Source organism: Trachemys scripta, chromosome 17, assembly GCF_013100865.1.
Source record: "Trachemys scripta elegans isolate TJP31775 chromosome 17, CAS_Tse_1.0, whole genome shotgun sequence".
Lineage (NCBI taxonomy): Eukaryota > Metazoa > Chordata > Testudines > Emydidae > Trachemys > Trachemys scripta.
In genome coordinates, this window is record NC_048314.1 from 23,142,048 (window position 1) to 23,160,821 (window position 18,774).

Sequence of the window (18,774 nt, forward strand, 5' to 3'; positions counted from 1 at the left end):
TATGTAAATGTACCATAGCAGAGTCAGAGAAAGTATGTATACCCTCAACAAAAAAGGAAGCAGAAAGGCAAGAAATAAGGCAATATGATTAAATGGCAAGGTTCAAGAGGTTACTTGAGCTAAGTCAATAGTGAAGAACAAATTGTGGCAGGTAAAATGTAAGATCAAAATTATGGTGGGTAAGTGGGAATTTGAAAAATAGCTACATAACTTAAAAACAAAAACAAAAAAGGAGAAATTATCAGAAGCAGGAAGACTGCAATAAAATTGGTGGGTCCACTGGACTACTAGGAAGTAAAGGGAGAAAATGAGGACAAGCACACTACAGAGAAGCCAAATGATTTGTCTTCACCACAGAGGGCACCTTTGGCTTAGTTCCTTTTCACCGGGGTTCCAAATATAATCACAGACTCTGCTGGGCTCCCTAGGCTTGGCTCCTCCCCAATATCCTTCTTGTTACATGGTTCCAAGAGTGCCGGCTCCCAGCACCAGACAAAAAAGCACGTGCCTGGGGCGGCACATTGTAAGGGGCGGCATTCTGGCCGCCCTGACGTGGTTTTTGGTTTTTTGTTTTTTGTTTTTTTGCTTTGGCAGCCCGGTCCGCAGCTCTGGAGCCCCCGGCCGGCTCCCCACACTCCGCCAGTCCCAGCCCAGCCCTAAAGGGGCACAGACCCCGGCCCGGGGGAGGGAGGGGCAGAAACTAGTGATCCCCGCCGCTCACTGTGCCGCCAGGCTCCCCAGGACGCGCCACTCCCTGCTGCCTGCACTGGCCTCAGCCTCCCGCATCGCTCTGAGCCTGGCCCGGCCGAGTCGCCTTTAAAGGAGCGGCTGAGCCAGCACCTCCTGCAGCCCCTGGGGGCTCTGCCTGCCCAGCTGGGAGAGGCAAGCCCCTCTTGCCCAGCTGCGAGCAGGCTGCCCACGGGCAGAGGGAGCGGGCGGGTACCGCCCTTCACCCCCCTGCGAGCCGCCTTGACCGCCCTCCACGCGCTCTCTGAGGCTGCCGTTTTTTTTCGTTTGTTTGTTGTTTTTTGCTTGGGACGGCAAAAAAGCTAGAGCCGGCCCTGTGTTTACCTCATCTCTTAATGCAACTGCAATTGACAGGAAGCAGCAATAAAGAACAAAGTCTGAAAAATTTTGACACTTTCCAGTCTCTTCCTCTCCTTGTTGAGACATCCATGGCACAGAAAAACAAGAAAGGCAGTCCTCCCCAAAACAGGGGTGAGGGCACAAGGAGTACCCAAACAAACCCCATTAACAAATCCCAGAACAAATTTGGAGAGGACATTCCCCATTGAAAAAAGCAACCATTTTCCTATTTCTTTATCATCAATTTACTCTAATTTAGAATTACCAATCCTCTCTGCATCCCCATAGAAAACAAGGAAGCAGTTTGCACAGAAATTGTGACTTGCTTACAAAACCACTTCAGTGTAATACTTCTATGATAGTCCTGATGTAAAGTTTGATTCATGTCAACAGAGAACTAATGGAAACAAAAGTTACTCAACATGTTAACTGCACATCCTCAGTAGATTTATTTATTTTATGATTATGTGGTCAAATCTTGAGGCTCTTTATCAGCTTTTACTTAGTCTTTTATCAAGGAAAACTGACACTGAAATTAGTGGAGTTCTTCCTTATGAAGCACTAAAGAAAAACTGAGGACCTTATCCTTGTAGAATACCGTATATGGCGGCTCCGAAGTGAGGGCATTGATGTAATGGCTACAGGGAAAGCAACTTCCCATGACAGATGGGAGATGAAACAAGAAGCCATAGGCTCAAAGGGCAGGCCCATGAGCCTAGAGAGGACCAGGTTGAGGTCCCACTGGGGAACTAGGTCCCAGACCAGCAAGAAGAGCCTTTCTAGGCCCTTTAGGAACCTCATCGACATCTCATGTGAGAACAGTGATTGGCCTGGATATGGCTGCCAAGTGCTTTAGGTGGAGCAGGTAATTCAGGATGGACTGCAGACAGAAAATTGCAAATGGGGGCATAAGGAGGTGATTCTAAGGTGACATTCTGACTTCATTCCTTGACTTCCAAGTTAGTGTAACTGGTTTATCTTAGCAACATGCCACCACAAAGAGTAACACTTTCAATAATAAATGTGAGTTAATGACTTACACCACAAAGAGTCCCTGTGAAATAGGATGGAATGGAGGTGGTGAGGAACCACCCCTGCTTTTTCCTGGACTGACAAGTGGCAACTACGGCATTTGGCTTTTTGTTTCTTAGGGTTAGATCAGTACAGTCTTTACCTGGGCTTTATCAAGAGGCACTTCCCTTTGCTTGCTTTGCTTCTCCATGAGTCTCTCTCCCCTAACAGAAAGAGACAGGAGGCAGGCCACTGCTACACCTAGGTAACAGAGGCTGACAGGGACAGTGTGCATAGCTTTATTTCCCCAACAGGAGGTTCTCAGCAGGAGCCTGGCAAACAATAGATCTGAAATCTGATTTTTGTCACTTTTTGGGGCGGGCGCGGGGGGGTAGCAAAAGGAAATAGAAAATTAAGTAAAGGTTGCCCCAGAGCTTACTGGCCTGGAGTCATAAGGAACTGTTTTGATACAGCTCCAGCCCTCTCACTCACTGTCTCTCCTCTCTATGTGAAGCACATTGTTTCTGTCTCCCAGTAGCAGCATTTATAATCAAGTTAGATTGCATTCACACGTCCATCAACAGAAGGGAGTGAGGGTCATAATTACAGACCGTTAGGATAGGTACTTTATTAATAAAGCATCAGCAAGATATTCTCTCAGTTACCAACTGATGCTTTATTAATAAAACTTGCATAGACAAATGTCTATGAAATGTCTTAACAGGATCAATTGTGACAGCTAAAGATAATGGTTGCCATCATGCTATGCTGTGTCAAATTACTGCATAGAGATGTTGATTTTTTCCACATTGTTAACTTAAGTACATTGACTACAAATAAATCTAATTATCATCAGAGGAACCCAAAGTGCAAGAATATTTTGCACCATTTCTCCAGAAGTGCAGTGACTTTTTGAGGACCAGATAGGAAAATAATTCTGAACAGCTGGAAAATATAATTGCAATATAACAAAGCAAAGGCCAACATTGTTTCTCAGAGCTAACCAATAGCCAGACCACAGCCAGACTTACCTTAAGATACAGAAACAACTTTTGGCCCCAGAAGATAAGCGACAGAATCCAAATCTCTGTTTGCTGTCAATGTCTGTGAGCACAAATGTAAAGTTCTGGCCAACTTGGCTGACTGTAAGGCTAGAAATAAAGAGAACAAAAGGAAAAATTAATTTCAGCTTATTCAATGTTAGAAGTATCTAATCATACTAAGTCATTGAACCTCATTTCCTCTCTCTGCAGAGCTTCTTTGGAAATTAACTTTGAGCATTCACCCTCTTTACAAATGCAAGTTTGAATCCATCTCTTGGGTTTTTTGGAGATGTAGAACAGCAGTGGAAGAATTTCCTATGTCTTTAAAACAAACACTGACATGGCCGTTGATTAGATTCAATACAATACACAGTGCCAACTAAACCCATATCCACTCTCAGTGCAAAACATTTCTAGATCATTCTTCATCCACGGGATTGTTTTACTTTAAATGCAAATAGTATTTGGTGACATTACGGCTTTGTATAGTATACTGATAGAGAAATACAAAATTAGTCAGTTTTCCAAATAGGCTGGGAATGAGCACAGCACTATCCCTCTAAAATGTATGGCTTATGAAGGCCTCACAGATGATTTCCCCCATTTGTCTATGCAACTATGCAATTTCCACTACAAGGCAGTATTGGCTAAAGTGGGAAACTAACAGCAGCACAGTAAGATAAAGGTAAATAAAACTTCAGTAACAAAGTCAGTAACTTATTTTGATTGTCTGCCTCAAAATGTGAAAATCTTTAAATATACCTCCACAGCTGGTACTGTGGCTACGCAGATGCTGAACTGATGCTAGTGCACCACTACAGTGACTTTTAAACCCCTATAGTGATTATAATATAGTTTGTATCTGATTTTCAAGATTATAATCCAATTCCACTCTACTGTAAAGTGCTTATTTGCCTCTTCTAAAAGAGTGCAAACAATGCAACAACATTGTTTAAAGATGATGGCTCCCTGCTACGCCAGAGTGAAAAGCACCACTATAGGAATATCCACTCATACTTGCAAAATATAGCTTTTCATTGTATTAGAACACAGAAAAAAGCAATGCACCAAAAAGATAGAAGCAGGATGCAGAAGTATTATTTTTAACACTATAAATCATGAAGGATATTACTGCTAGCAGTTTGAGGTCTAAAACACATTTCTAAAAAAATAACAGCTCTCTCTATATTGCATTTAACATAGAACCTTTTTTTTTTTAAAAAAGGCATATTTCCAAAGTGAAATGCATAAAACATTTCATTTAGGGAGATATCTGATTTCTTTAAACATTATCACATTTCTGTCTAAATCTCACCTAATACAGAAATGCATAGATACCGTGCTGGTAGAGGATATAAAAACCCTAAAATTAACAGACAGCAGGGCTGATTCACCATCATGTCATCCCAGTTTTGCATTGGTGCAACTCCATTGCTTAAAATAAAACTGGAGTAATATAGTGTTGAAACCAATATGTTTGTTTATTGGAGGTTTTATTTAATTCAGATTAGGGATTCATTTGAGAACTAGTGTTTGTATGAATTAGATGTTAATACAACTACAATTAACTATAAAATATTTACTGTTCAAATTACACTCCAGCTTAAAGCATACAATAAACACTGACAACTGAATAGCATTTGCACATGAAGCTATGAAGTATATTAACTCCATCTTGATGATCAAAGGGGAATACAAGGAAAATTACTGTTAAGTTCAGGCTCACTCAACAGATATAGTTACAGACAGAAATATCCTACTCTAAAAGACTATTCTGAAATCTATAGCGCTATCTACAATGCCATCAATGAGTGTGTATGTGATCTTGTACATTCACACAGTGCCCAATGAAAACCAAAAATGAGATGGACTTTCAATAAAGAAAGAGGCTTAGGATATAGGACAATAAATTCTACTATCCAATTTAAAAGGGAAAAACCTCTCAGTGGAGTCAAAAGGAGGAAGGAAAAAATGCTGAAGGGATGATAAAATGAAGCACCAAGACAGACACATACTGTACTTCTCCAGATGTGAAGGTGAACAAAGACTCAAATTCAAAAGCAATTTAACAGCCTGAGAATTAAGTAGTGCAAGTATCACTATCCTACCCCTCACGCTAACGTCCAAGAGAATGTTTCTATAAACCTCAAAGAACTACCGGGGACTACCACAAGCTCCATTCTTATTGGTGTTATGTTTTATCTGTAAGGTTTGGGTATAATGTTACTACAGTGTTACTACTATGTTTTAAAAGAGGATTATATGCTTAATTTTAACAAGTTTGAGAGCCAAGGGTATGTGAGAAATAGAATCTAAACTCACAGTTAAAATGATGGAAAAGAGAGGAAGCAGTCCTCATCTACGAAAGGGAGGAGCTTGTTTATTAAAAGACAAGTTAGCAGAGAAAGCATAGGTAATAAGATTAAGCATCATGGGGCATTATCTTTTTAATCAAACTTTGATTTAGAGAATGCTTGGTGAATGGGCATGTTATTTGTATTTCAGTAGTGTGCAAAGAAACCATTTTGGAACATGGGATCATATGTCTTTTTTTAAATGTGTATATTTAAACTATCACTTTGGTATTCACAAGCCATGTGCCAATGATTACTGAACATTTTACCTCCCTCATTATCTCTTTTTAGATTATAGGCTCTCTGATAAGACTGCTGAGGATCTGAGGGAGATTCCCAAACCTGAGCCATTCTTTTTAGGTGATTTAGGTGACAAATCTGAGGAACTGTTCCACATTGAGGTGTCATTAAAGGAGGTTTTGGAACAAATTGATAAACTAAACAGTAATAAGTCACCAGAACCGGATGGTATTCCCCCAAGAGATCTGAAGTAACTCAAATGTGAAACTGCAGAACTACTAACTGTAGTCTGTAACTTATCATTTAAATCAGCTTCTGTACCAAATGATGTTATATGGAAAAAGGCCTGTTTAATAGCTCCTGAGACAAAGCACCACAATCTCCCCTCTCCACCTGCTTAGGTGTAAATTCTAAAAAGATTTTTAAAGTAACCACAGACAGATGTATCCCTGATTCTAGAGAGCAGGTTCAGACTGATCCAGATTTAACAGGACTGGGCATGACCATCTCCAGCAGTTGTAGAATAGCCATCTGCTTGGGCATAGAAGAGGTATTAGTATTATGCATTTTCCCACCTTTACATTTCATCCAAGCATTTACAAGGAAGTAATTTAGATATTTCACCCTAGCATTTACAGGGAAGTAATTTAACCCCAAGGGACAGATAACGGCATGGTGCCTTTTGGCCATTTTTCTTATATGGAAGATTTTCCTTTTAAAAACACCATTATGACCTCTGGGGGGAAAAAAAAACACATTTTAGTGGTTTCTCCCTCATTTGAGATATATCCTGTCTCTGTCATCCTGGTTTAATGCTCACTTCTGAGGTCCATTTGACAAGCAATTCAATCTGCCTGCCAGAATATTCTTCTTCTGTGCACTGAAGTTTTCCTAACCTGGCAAGATTGAATCAGCTCCTCTTCCTACTTGCTGCAAGATACAGTGTTATTGAATTTGTCCATTAGGATCATTATGTTTCCTTGACTTCAGATGTGTTCTCAGCTACAGTGTGGATAATATTGAATATTATCTATGCTATGAGTGTAATTTAGACATTATCAAATTAGATTGCACATCTCAAAGTCAGTGCAACTCAAAATGAACATTTCCAGCAGAAAGCTGTTGAGACTTCATGGCCTATAACCAATAACGTTTGCCTCACTCTTATTGTATGTATGAAAAAAAGGCTATTAATGTTGAGTTTGGTGGTTCCAAAGTTATTCATATTCTTACAGATTCATGCTTGCAGTATAACTACGCTGCGCTATTTTCATCCTTTCCAGAGGCACTTCACAAAGTTTTGAAGATGCTTCAAATTACTCAGTAGAAAATGGATGCTCCAGTATGAAGTGTGTTAGTGGCAATGATGCAAATTTAGATGCCTCAATGTGTACTAAAGCCTTCAGCACACAAAATAAGGCAGTTTTACAATTAGATGTTCATGATATACACTTCAAAGGCTTATGATTAGCTTTAAAGTCTCAATGAATTATTTGTCATCATCCTGAAGATGTGCTCTGTAAGAAGTTTGAACACTCCTTTAGTTTTTGATACGCAGTTGTCTAATAAATCAAAAGGACTTTGGAGAGACACAGATGTTGCCATTAGCAACTCCTTGGCTTCTATTTGTGGAAGAGGTAATAACAATAATAAACGCATAGTTGGAAGAACAGGACATCTGAAATGTTCCTACTGTCGAGACACATTCTCTAAACAGGAGTAGTAGTATGAATCTGGAGGAAAAATTTGCTGGAACATGCAAGTGTCTCATTCATTTTTAATGTGACCTCCACAAGACAGAGCTTAATGCGTAATACTTGCAGTCTATGCATTTAAATGACAAGATTTAATCATGGGTATGACATTCCCACAGATAAGGTGTCCTTTACCATAGAAAGAATTTTACCAGCAAATTGTAATACTGTTACTTTGGGCCTGTGAGGTGGTGACTGAAAGGTTTACATCCTCCAATAACGAAAATTACAGATGCAGGCATAATATAATGACACATGAAGAGAAGGGAGTTATAAATCTGGTATAGAATGTCCAGGGAGATTGAAGTGTTCACCTGCTGGCTTTTGTATGTTACCATTCCTGATGTCCGATTTGTGTCCATTTATTCTTTTACGTAGGGACTGTCTGGTTTGGCCAATGTACATGGCAGTGGGGCACTGCTGGCACACGATGGCATATATAACATTAGTAGACATGCAGGTGAATGAGCCCTTGATGGTGTGGCTGATGTGGCTGGGTCCTCTGATGGTGTCGCTAGAATAGATATGGGAAAAGAGTAGGCAATGAGGTTTGCTACGGGGATTGGTTCCTGGGTTAGTTTTTCTGTGGTGTGGTGTGAAGCTGCTGCTGAGCATTTGCTTCAGGTTGAGAGGTTGTCTGTAAGCGAGGACTGGCCTGCCTCCCAAAGTCTGTGAGAGTGAGGGATCGTTTTAAAGGATAGGTTGTAGATTGTTGATAATGTGTTGGAGAGGTTTTAGCTGGGGGCTGTATGTGATGGCTAGTGGTGTTCTGTTATTTTCCTTGTTGGGCCTGTCCTGTAGTAGGTGATTTCTGGGTACCCGTCTCGTTCTGTCAATCTGTTTCCTCACTTCCCCAGGTGGGTATTGTAGTTTTAAGAATGCTTGATAAAGATCTTGTAAGTGTTTGTCTCTGTCTGAGAGACGGGAGCAAATTTGGTTGTATCATCCAATAACGAAGTATCTCTGATATCTTATGTCAGCATCTGTTCCTACCCATACAAAATCATACTATCTTTCTGGTGCTCTGGGAGAGTCTTGAACCACAGGATCACTAACATCCTATATAGAGAAAAAACAGTTACTCACCTTCTCGTAACTGTTGTTCTTCGAGATGTGATGTTCATGTCCATTCCAAGCAGGTGTGTGCGCGCCACGTGCACGCCAGCCGGAAGATTTTACCGTAGCAGCGTCCGTAGGGTCAGCTCCGGCGCCCCCTGGAGTGGCGCCTTCATGGCGCTGTATATAGGGGCCAGCCGACCCTCCACTGCCTCAGTTCCTTCTTGCCGATACTCCGACAGAGGGGTAGGAGGGTGGGTATTGGAATGGACATGAACAACACATCTCGAAGAACAACAGTTACGAGAAGGTGAGTAACCGTTTTTTCTTCGAGTGATTGTTCATGTCCATTCTAAGCAGGTGACTCACAAGACCAAGTCTAGGTGGTGGGGTCGGAGGTCACTGCAGCCTGGAGGACTGCGCGGCCAAATGCAGCATCCTGCCTAGCCTGGTGCGTAATGGCATAGTGAGCCGTAAAGGTATGTATTGAGGACCAGGTGGCCGCTCTACAAATCTCCTGTGTTGGGATGTGGGCCAGGAACGCAGCTGAAGAGGCCTGCGCTCTTGTGGAGTGGGCTGTGATAGGTGGGGCTGGCACATTGGCCCGACTGTAGCACTCCTAGATGCAGTTTCTGATCCAGGATGAGATCCTCTGTGACGTGACCGGGAGCCCCTTCTTACTGTCAGCCACAGCGACGAAAAGTTGGGTCGACTTCCTGAAGGGTCTCGTCCTTTCTATATAGAACGCGAGAGCCCTGCAAACATCCAGAGAATGCAGCCTGCGCTCCTTCGCGGAGGAGTGCGGTTTAGGATAAAACACAGGGAGAAAAATGTCTTGACCCATGTGAAACGGGGAAACCACCTTAGGTAAGAACTCAGGGTGCGGTCTGAGTTGGACCTTGTCCTTGTGGAAGACGGTGTATGGAGGCTCGGATGTCAGAGCTCTGAGTTCCGATACTCGCCGTGCTGATGTGATAGCCACCAAGAACGCGACCTTATATGAGAGGTATAATAGCGAGCATGTAGTCAGCGGCTTGAATGGAGGCCCCGTGAGGACTGACAGGTCCAAATTGAGGTCCCAAGCAGGGACAGGTTGACGGATATGTGGGAACAATCTGTCAAGACCTTTAAGGAAACGTCCAAGCGGGTTTGCAAAGACTGAGGTACCCCCCTCTCCCGGGTGGAATGCGGAGATTGCAGCGAGGTGTACTCGAATCGATGAGAGAGTTAGTCCCAGTTGTCTTAGATGTAGCAAGTAGTCCAAGATAAGAGGGATCTGGGCGAGCAAGGGGGCTTGACCGCGTAGTGTAACCCAGAGGGAGAAGCGCTTCCATTTGGCCAAATACGCAGACCTTGTCGAGGGCTTCCTGCTGCCCAACAGGACCTGTCTGACCTGATGAGAACATTCTAATTCCCATGGGTTTAGCCACAGAGCATCCAAGCTGTAAGGTGGAGCGACTTCAGGTTCGGGTGAAGGAGGCGACCGTGATCTTGCGTGAACAAGTCCGGTAGTAGGGGTAACGTGAGTGGAACCCTCGTAGACATTAGTAGGAGAGACGCGTACCAATGCTGGTGTGGCCACGCAGGAGCTATGAGGATGAGTCGAGCGTGATCTCTGCGGACCTTGAGGATCACTTTGTGAATCAAGGGAATCGGGGGGAAGGCGTAGAGAAGCCCGTCTGCCCAAGAGAGGAGGAATGCGTCTGATAGGGAGCCCTGACTGCGTCCCATGAGGGAGCAGAATTGACGACACTTCCTGTTCTCGTTGGAAGCACACAAGTCCACATGGGGATGACCCCAAAGTCGGAAAATTGAGAGAACTACATCCCAGCGGATAGACCACTCGTGACTCTGGAATGAGCGACTGAGAGTGTCCGCAAGCGCGTTGTGCGTGCCGGGGAGGTAGGATGCTATCAGGTGAATTATGTTGTGTACGCAAAAGTCCCATAATGCTTGGGCCTCCTGGCAAAGGGGAGAGGAGCGAGCACCACCCTGTTTGTTGATATAAAACATCGTTGGAGTATTGTCTGTGAGGACAGAAACACACTTGCCCGCGAGCTGGGACTTGAATGCCATGCATGCGAGGCGAACCGCACGCAATTCCCTGACATTGATGTGCAATGAGAGATCCTCCCTCAACCAAAAGACCTTGAGTCCGGAGATGGCCCAGATGTGCTCCCCATCCCTGATCCGACGCGTCCGTTACCAGGGTCAGGGAGGGCTCTGGTTCGAGGAAAGGGACCCCCGCGCAGACCACCCATGGGTCGAGTCACCATTGGAGGGAGTCCAACACCGGACGAGGTAACGTCACCACTGAGTCTAGGGAGTCCCTGACTGGCCGATAAACTCCTGCCAACCAAGATTGGAGAGGGTGCAGTCTGAGCCTGGCGTGTCTGATGACATAGGTACATGCTGCCATGTGCCCTAGCAATTTGAGGCAGCTTCTTACTGTGGTGGTAGGGTAACTTTAGAGGCCGAGAATGATGTTGGACAAAGTTCGGAACCTGGCCTCTGGGAGATATGCTCTGGCTTGTGTCGAGTCCAGGAGTGCTCCTATGAACTCGATTCTTTGTGTTGGAGAAAGAGTGGACTTGGCCTTGTTGATTAAGAGGCCGAGGGAGCTGAAGGTGTGCCTGATAAAGACCACCTGAGCCTCCACGAGTGCCTTGGTCCTGCCCTTGATGAGCCAATCGTCCAGGTAAGGGAATACCTGGATCCCTTGCCTGCGGAGGAAGGCTGCCACGACTGCCACGCACTTCGTGAAGATCCTTGGGGCTGCTGATAGGCCGAAGGGTAGAACCGTGAACTGTAGATGAACGTTGCCGGCGAGAAACCTGAGGTAACGCCTGTGGCGAGGGATTATTGCGATATGGAAGTATGCATCCTGTAAGTCGAGGGCGGCATACCAGTCTACTGTATCCAGGGAGGGAATGATAGAGGAGAGGGAGACCATGCGGAACTTGAGCTTCTTGACAAACTTGTTGAGACGTCGCAAGTCCAGAATAGGTCTGAGGCCCCTGTTCACTTTCGGTATTAGGAAATATTGAGAATAGAAGCCCTTGCCCCGATCTCGAGGCACCTCCTCCACTGCCCCTGCTGTAAAAGGAGGGACTAAACTTCTTGACGGAGAAGTTGCTTGTGAGAGGGGTCCCTGAAGAGGGACGGGGAGGGGGGCTGGTGGGGCGGGAGGGAGGAAAACTGGATAGAATATCCCTCCTCTACCGTGCGAAGCACCCAAGTGTCTGACGTGATCCGGGCCCACGCACGATAGAAGGGGGACAGACGTGATGAAAAGGTGAGGTTGGGAGGATCCAGAGATGTGTCCGGTAGGCTGTCCTCGACCAAACCCTCAAAACGGTGGCCTAGGCCCCTGCGGAGGCCTTGGTTGGGTAGAAGACTGGCCGAAGGGCTGCTGTTGTTGCCTCCTCCTGCCCGTCCGCGGTCTTCTGCGCCCGGCATCACCTAGATTTTGAGGTTGATACGGATGCGGGTGCTGCGGAGGCCTAAACTGCCTACGCCGAGTAACCGGGGTGTGTAAGCCTAAAGAACGGAAGGCAGTCCGCAAGTCCTTTAGGCTATGGAGCCGTTTGTCCGTCTTTTCTGAGAAAAGCGTGGGCCCTTCAAAGGGTAAGTCCTGTATAGTCTGTTGGACTTCATGAGGAAGGCCGGAAACTTGAAGCCAGGCTCCGCGCCTAACACGAGGCCAGTAGCCAGCATGTGCGAGGCCGAATCGGATGTGTCCAAGGCTGCCTGAAGTGAGGCACGAGTAATTAATCTGCCCTCCTCTACGAGGGCCGAGAACTCGGTTCTTGAATCCTGCGGGAGGAGGTTCGTAAACCTAGACAAAGCCGAACACGTATTGTGTCCATACCGGCTCACTATTGCCTGCTGATTGGCAATACGCAACTATAGGCCCCCGTTGAATAGACCTTGCGTCCAAAGAGATCCAGCTTCTTAGCCTCTCTACTTTTAGGTGTGGATCCCTGAAATCCTTGACGCTCCCTCTGGTTGGTTGCATCCACCACTAGGGAGTCCGGCGGGGGGTGCGTGTAAAGATTTTCATAGCCCTTGGTAGGGACAAAATACCACCTCTCAGTCCTTTTGGCTGTAGGGGCCAATGAAGCTGGGGTTTGCCACAAGGTATGGGTTGTGTCCGCAATGGATTTTATGAGGGGTAGGGCTACCCTCGATGGACCTGGCGGGGTCAGGATATCAATGACGGGATCGGTGTCCACCTCGATCTATTCCGTCTGTATCGAGAGGCTCTGGGCTGCTCGAGTAAGGAGCTGTTGGAGGAGCCTATTATCCTCTAAAGTCGGAGCAGCAGAAGTTCCCGCTACTGCCTCGTCCAGAGAGGAGGAGGAAGACATCCCATGTAGCTGCCCTTCATCTACCACGTCTCCCTCTGTAAGGGCCTGCGGCACACGGTACTCCGGCTGCGTGGCCGGTGCGGGCTCAAGATGCGGCACAGTGGCCAGTACCAGGGTCGCCACCGAGCGCTGAGGAGTGCTGGGCGGTGCCTGCGCTGAAGGAAGCAAAGCCCCCGTCGATGCCGTTGTTTGACCTGGGGGTGCCGTAATGCCTTGTGGCACACTCCTATCAGACAGCGGTGCCGGTGGCAGCGGCATCAATGGCGGTACCGCAGATGCTGAGGAGACAGAAGCAGTTCGTGCGCGGGGCCCGTACGCCTGACCCACCAACTGATGGTAGGCCCATGGCGTCCAGAACGGCCACTGTGGCGGTTGCCAATCGTGCTGCTGATGCCACTGTCGCGGATACAGTTGGGCACTCCTATGCGAGGACGATCTGCTCCTCGATCTGTTAGAACGGTAGGAGTCCGCCTCCGAGTCAGAAGTCTCTGAATAAGAGGACATCGGAGGAACGGTACCCACAGTCACAGGCGGGGGTGCTTGCGCCGGTGCCGCTAGCTTAGTGCCGCGTGGGGAGTGAGGTGAGCGCATCGCCGGTTTACCCTTAGAGTGATACTGGGGCCCGGCGGCAACCGGAGGTTGTCTGCACCGGTGCGGCGACGCCGGCACCGGAAGGTTCAAGAGGTCTGAGGCGGCCTCGAACGCCTCAGGTGTCGATGGGAGGCGGACCTCCTCCATCACGTCCGGGGACCTATGCCGTTCCGGACTCGACCCTGCCCTCTCCGGGGTGAGAGTCAACGGAATGGCGGGATGGGTCTGCGGCACGGGCTGTCCCGTAACAGTTGTGGACTGCTCCAGACCTTTAGAGTCCCGGTGTGGAGATCGTTCGGTCCGCGGCCTGTTCTTTTTAGCAGGCACCGGCGACGGGGAGCGGCGTCTTGTCGAAGACGATTTCTTATGCGCCGACTCTCTCCGGTGCCGGGGTTTTGGGCCCTTGGTCTCCCGACATATCTCCAGTGCCGGGGTACTGCGCACCGAGGATGAAGTGCTGGGTGCCGGCTCTGAAGGTCCAGGATCCGATTGCGGCCGCAGTGCCACCTCCATTAGGAGGACTTTAAGTCTCTGGTCTCTATCCTTGAGAGTCCTAGGGCGAAAAGCCCTGCAGATAGGGCACTTGTCCCTTTGATGGGCCTCGCCGAGGCACCGTAAACATGAAGAGTGCGGATCACTTTTCGGCATAAAATTCCCGCAATCCTGACAGAGTTTGAACCCTGGGGACCCGGGCATGCCCCAACGGGACGACGAAAAGTTGGGGAACCCCCCCCCAACTGATACCTAACTATCTAACACTAACACTAACCACTAACTAATAACTATGTACAAGAACTATAGAACACTGCCACGATTGCTAGAGAGCAAGAGAAGTTCCAGCTAGCCATCACCGGCGGTAAGAAGGAACTGAGGCAGTGGGGGGGTCGGCTGGCCCCGATATACAGCGCCATGAAGGCGCCACTCCAGGGGGCGCTGGAGCCGACCCTACGGACGCTGCTATGGTACAATCTTCCGGCTGGCGTGCACGCGGCGCGCACACACCTGCTTGGAATGGACATGAACAATCACTCGAAGAAGAACACTATAACTGTCTAGTTACTGGAAAATTCTGACACTAAACAACATCTCCATTGTTACAGATAGATGAACTAAGAAAATGGAAACCTAGTAACTGGAAACTATTTAAAAGGCCTATAATGAAACAGGATTAATGTTTTTCTCCATTGCTTTGTTCAGAACAGCAACTTTTATTGTACCGAAACCAAAGCTCCTAAATCGCCCTCAGGAATAAGAATGCTGATAACTGGAGATCTGATCAAATAAACATTTCTTCAGGCAAATACAGGAGGTTAAAATCTCTCTAATGTTGAATTGAGGAGGAAAACCTTTTAGGAGAAATATTTTCTTGACTTAAGATGCCAGAACTCAAAGTACCGTATATATTCGTTCATAAGCCAATTTTTTTTTTTTTTTTTAGTAAAAAAGGGAAGCACCAGAGAAGGGGGTCGGCAGAGAGGGAGCAAAGAGAGGCAGCACAGCCAGCAGAGACAGAAGGGAAGAGGCAGGGCCAGAGTCTCTCCACTTCTGGCCACGCTGCTCTCCCCCCAGCCTCCGAAGCAGCTGCAGCTCCAGGGCTGGCAGGCTGCAGCCGTGCCGCTTGGCCCCGCCCCCCAGAGCAGGCTGTGGCCACGCCGCCCAGCCCACCGGAGCACACTGCAGCCGTGCCACCTGGCCCAGCCCACTGAAACACGCTGCAGCCGCGCCGGCCGGTCTGGCCCGCTGGAGCAGTGCAGCCACAGTGCCCAGCCTGCTGGAGCAGCTCCAGCTAGGCCAGATGCATCCTCCCCTGGCCCTCCCCAGATAAGGTGGGAAGGGATGGAATGGGGAGATGCATCCTCCCCTGACTCCCAGCTTCTCCCCCTCAAAAAATTTCCCTACCAGTTGCTGTCCCGGCCCATCAAGGTAAGCAGCTGGCGTGCCGGGACACTTTGTTTACTAGGTTTACCTCTGTGCCTGCTGACACTTGAGGTAAACAAACCATCTTGGCCTACCAGCGGCTTATCCTGATGGCCCGGGAGCCAAAGTTTGCTGACCCCTGAATTATAGGGTCAGCTTATGAATGGGTTATAAAAATTTTCCATTTTTACTTATCCATCTTGGGGAGGGTAGGTGGGGTCGGCTTATAAACGAACCGGCTTATGATAGAGTATATACAGTATTTACTGAGAATATTGGGGCTGGGGGGATTGCAGCAATAATTTCAGAACTCCTTTAATTATGTGGCCAGTTGTTCACTAATTTCACTTTATTTCAAATATAGTGTAATGTAAATGAATATAAAAGAGATCAGCTGTTGGATTGCAGCAGTTGGAAACAGACAAGACCTATAAGATTAAACCTATCTCCCTGCAAATTTCAGATATAGCCTTTCAGAGAGAACACTACATATTTATCTGATACTATACTTGATTGTAGCCAAAGTCCAGGAAAGCAACATGCAACTGTGAATCAATAGTATCTTTTCATTTTTCTTTGGTAATTATAAATCTATATTTAATATATTTGAGTTTCACTGATTTAATGTGTGTTCTCTCTCTCTGCTAAAGTGATTAGAGGTGCAGATTCCACATGTGATTGATTCTTAAAAGTAAAGTTAATATTATAAGTAGAAACCATTTGTTCAGTCCTACTTGATATATTTTTGGGTTGGGGAAAGGGAAGAGATGTAGTAGTACACGCCCACTTAAATTTATGTCTATGACTTGTCACATCCTCATTATATGAACATTCCTAAATACAGTGTGGAGTATTGGAAACCCATTGCCTGTGTCATTTAAAATTGGAGAAAATAATTAATATGTTGCAGGAGAACACTCTTTCACTGGTCTCAGAAAATCGATGTCTACTTAAAAAGGTCTTTTTGATCTCCAATGTCTATGATCTTAGGAGGGATAAGAGTGAACTCAGAGTGGGGCTAAACAGTGAGAAAACAGCTGAATCACATTTCAGCCAATCACAGATTCAGTTTCTGTTCTTGCCATTTGCTCAAAATATATAAATTTTTACAGTTTTTTCCCCAAAATTTTACATAATTGGCAAAGAGAGAAAACTAGGGACAATATACCTAAGGTTGGATGGATTAGATTTTTATTTGTACATGTCAATAAACATCAATTTCACCGTACACAGACAAACCAATGAACATATATTTTCATCAATAATAATCAAAATGAACAGATAGGCAAAGTAAGAAAAACGCTGCTTGAAAACTTATTAGAGTTTGATTTAAGGATATTTACTTTCTAATATTTTGACACATGATGTTGACAACTTGTGTCTTAACAGTTATAATCCTTTAACTTTTTGAATCTCAACATTTACGGTCATTAAATAATTATTGTCTGACTCCCCCATTATTGAGCAATTGTGAAAATTTAAATACAAATAAAGTGCTTAAAATCCATAATTTTGCCCAACTGAAAAATTAAATTGATAAAAATTTAAATACATTCTTAAAAATAAAGGTTGATATTACCATCAAAATTATAAATAAAATCAAATTATACCAAACCTAAATATGCCTATGCAAAGTAGGCACAAATGTTTCTATTAAAAATGGAAGCTGCCCTTCTACATGTACAATGAATATGAAACATACAGGAAAACAAAAACATATCACGACACACTTAAAAAGAGGGAAGCAAGCTCAGTCAACAGAGTAACTGTAAAATAGCAGAAATGATTGTGGTGTCTAAGAGATTGTCCTTTTAAGTGAAAAAAATGTTCAAGTCTGTAAGTGTTGGTGAAAAGACTCATTTTGACAGCCCAGGAGACTGGAATCTTCTATTCATCCAGGTCAGGTACCGCCCAGGCAGCAGCAATGCAAGCTTCCCCTAGCAGGGCCTCGCCAATATCTCTCAACCCTGACCTGGAGGGAGCACCTCTAGGGTTGAAAGGACAGCTCAGACTGCAGAGCCCATTCAACTGAAATTACCAATAAGGAGACAAACGGGTGTGTGGTTTTATTATGTGGGCACCTGTCCTCTAGGAACTGGACTGAGAGCAACTCATTTCACAAAGGCCAGTGAAGAGCTTTCCAAGGATAACAACTTTAGTCCCTATTGAACTGGCCCATGTTCAAGACAATGACCTAGAGTCTAAAAGATTCTGTACCCACTACATCTGTGCATGTACATGTGGGTGAAGTTACTAATTAGCAATTGTTAAGTATGTCTAAATAAAAGTGTATGCAGTGTTGTAGCCATGTCAGTCCCAGGATATTAGAGAGTCAAGATGGGTGAGGTAATATCTTTTATTGGACCAACTTCTGTTGGTGAGAGACACAAGCTTTCGAGCCCCCACCATTTTACACACAGAATTACCTTTCCCAGACCTGAAGAAGAGCTCTGTGTGGCTAACACGCTTGTCCCGCTGACCAACAGAAGTTGGTTCAACAAAAGATATTACCTCACCCACCTCATCTCTCTAAATAAAAGTGAGTTTTTCTAAGGATGCAATAGAACTATCTACGTTCTGTATTTACCTCCATCCCACAGCAACACATTTTTTTTATTTTCCTTTTAAAAAGAAGACACTGAGTTATCATACATATTCAGGCTGGCCTGTGGGATAAAAATGATAGGTGAACAATTGCTCGGAGGAAAAATAAAGGAGTTATGAATTGCAAATAAATACAATTTATGCAGAAAAACTCATTCCTACTATAGATATCATGCAAATTCAACTAAAATGAGCAAAACGTGTTCTTATAATGGTCTAGTCATTGTAATTAACATTAGTTTGAGCTTCAGTCAAAAAAGTTCAGAATATTAGTTTTTGTAAAACTAATGCTGTCAACCGATCTTTTGACGCTGTTGTGCGACCTGAACAATGGTGCATCATTTCAGAATGTGAATATTTACCATCTCCATGAAATTGGTTAACATAATTCTATTTTCAAAAAGTAAACAAAAAGCAATTCGTATGTTATTTTTAAAATCCAATAATTAAATATTTCCAATAGAAAATATTAAACTTGCCAAGTAATCTAGTTCTCATTTAAGCTTCCTAAACAAGTCACAAACTATGTTAAATATCCACAAGACAACTGCCAACTTTCCCCTAAATTCTTAAGGGATTCTTAACATTAACCATTCTTAGAATATATTCAATTAGCAACAATTAATTTTAGCATCCAAATCTTTTTTAAAAATAGAACACTGTGCATTTTGACTGCTGCCAATGCACAGTTCTAGCTTTTAAACTTTTTTGATGGTGCCCATAAAATCCACAGGAAAAGGGGATATTG

The 18,774-nt window shown here is 45.0% G+C and overlaps 1 protein-coding gene across 7 annotated transcripts in view; it reads right to left on the minus strand.

Moving 5' to 3' along the window:
• DENND1A (DENN domain containing 1A) overlaps window positions 1-18,774 on the minus strand; it is a 358,648-nt gene that overhangs the window by 238,507 nt on the left and 101,367 nt on the right. For all 7 annotated transcript variants that reach the window (XM_034793394.1, XM_034793392.1, XM_034793396.1 and 4 more), the window contains exon 5: window positions 3,129-3,248. In XM_034793394.1, the coding sequence (XP_034649285.1) occupies window positions 3,129-3,248 (120 nt within the window). The remainder of the gene's footprint in view (window positions 1-3,128; window positions 3,249-18,774) is intronic.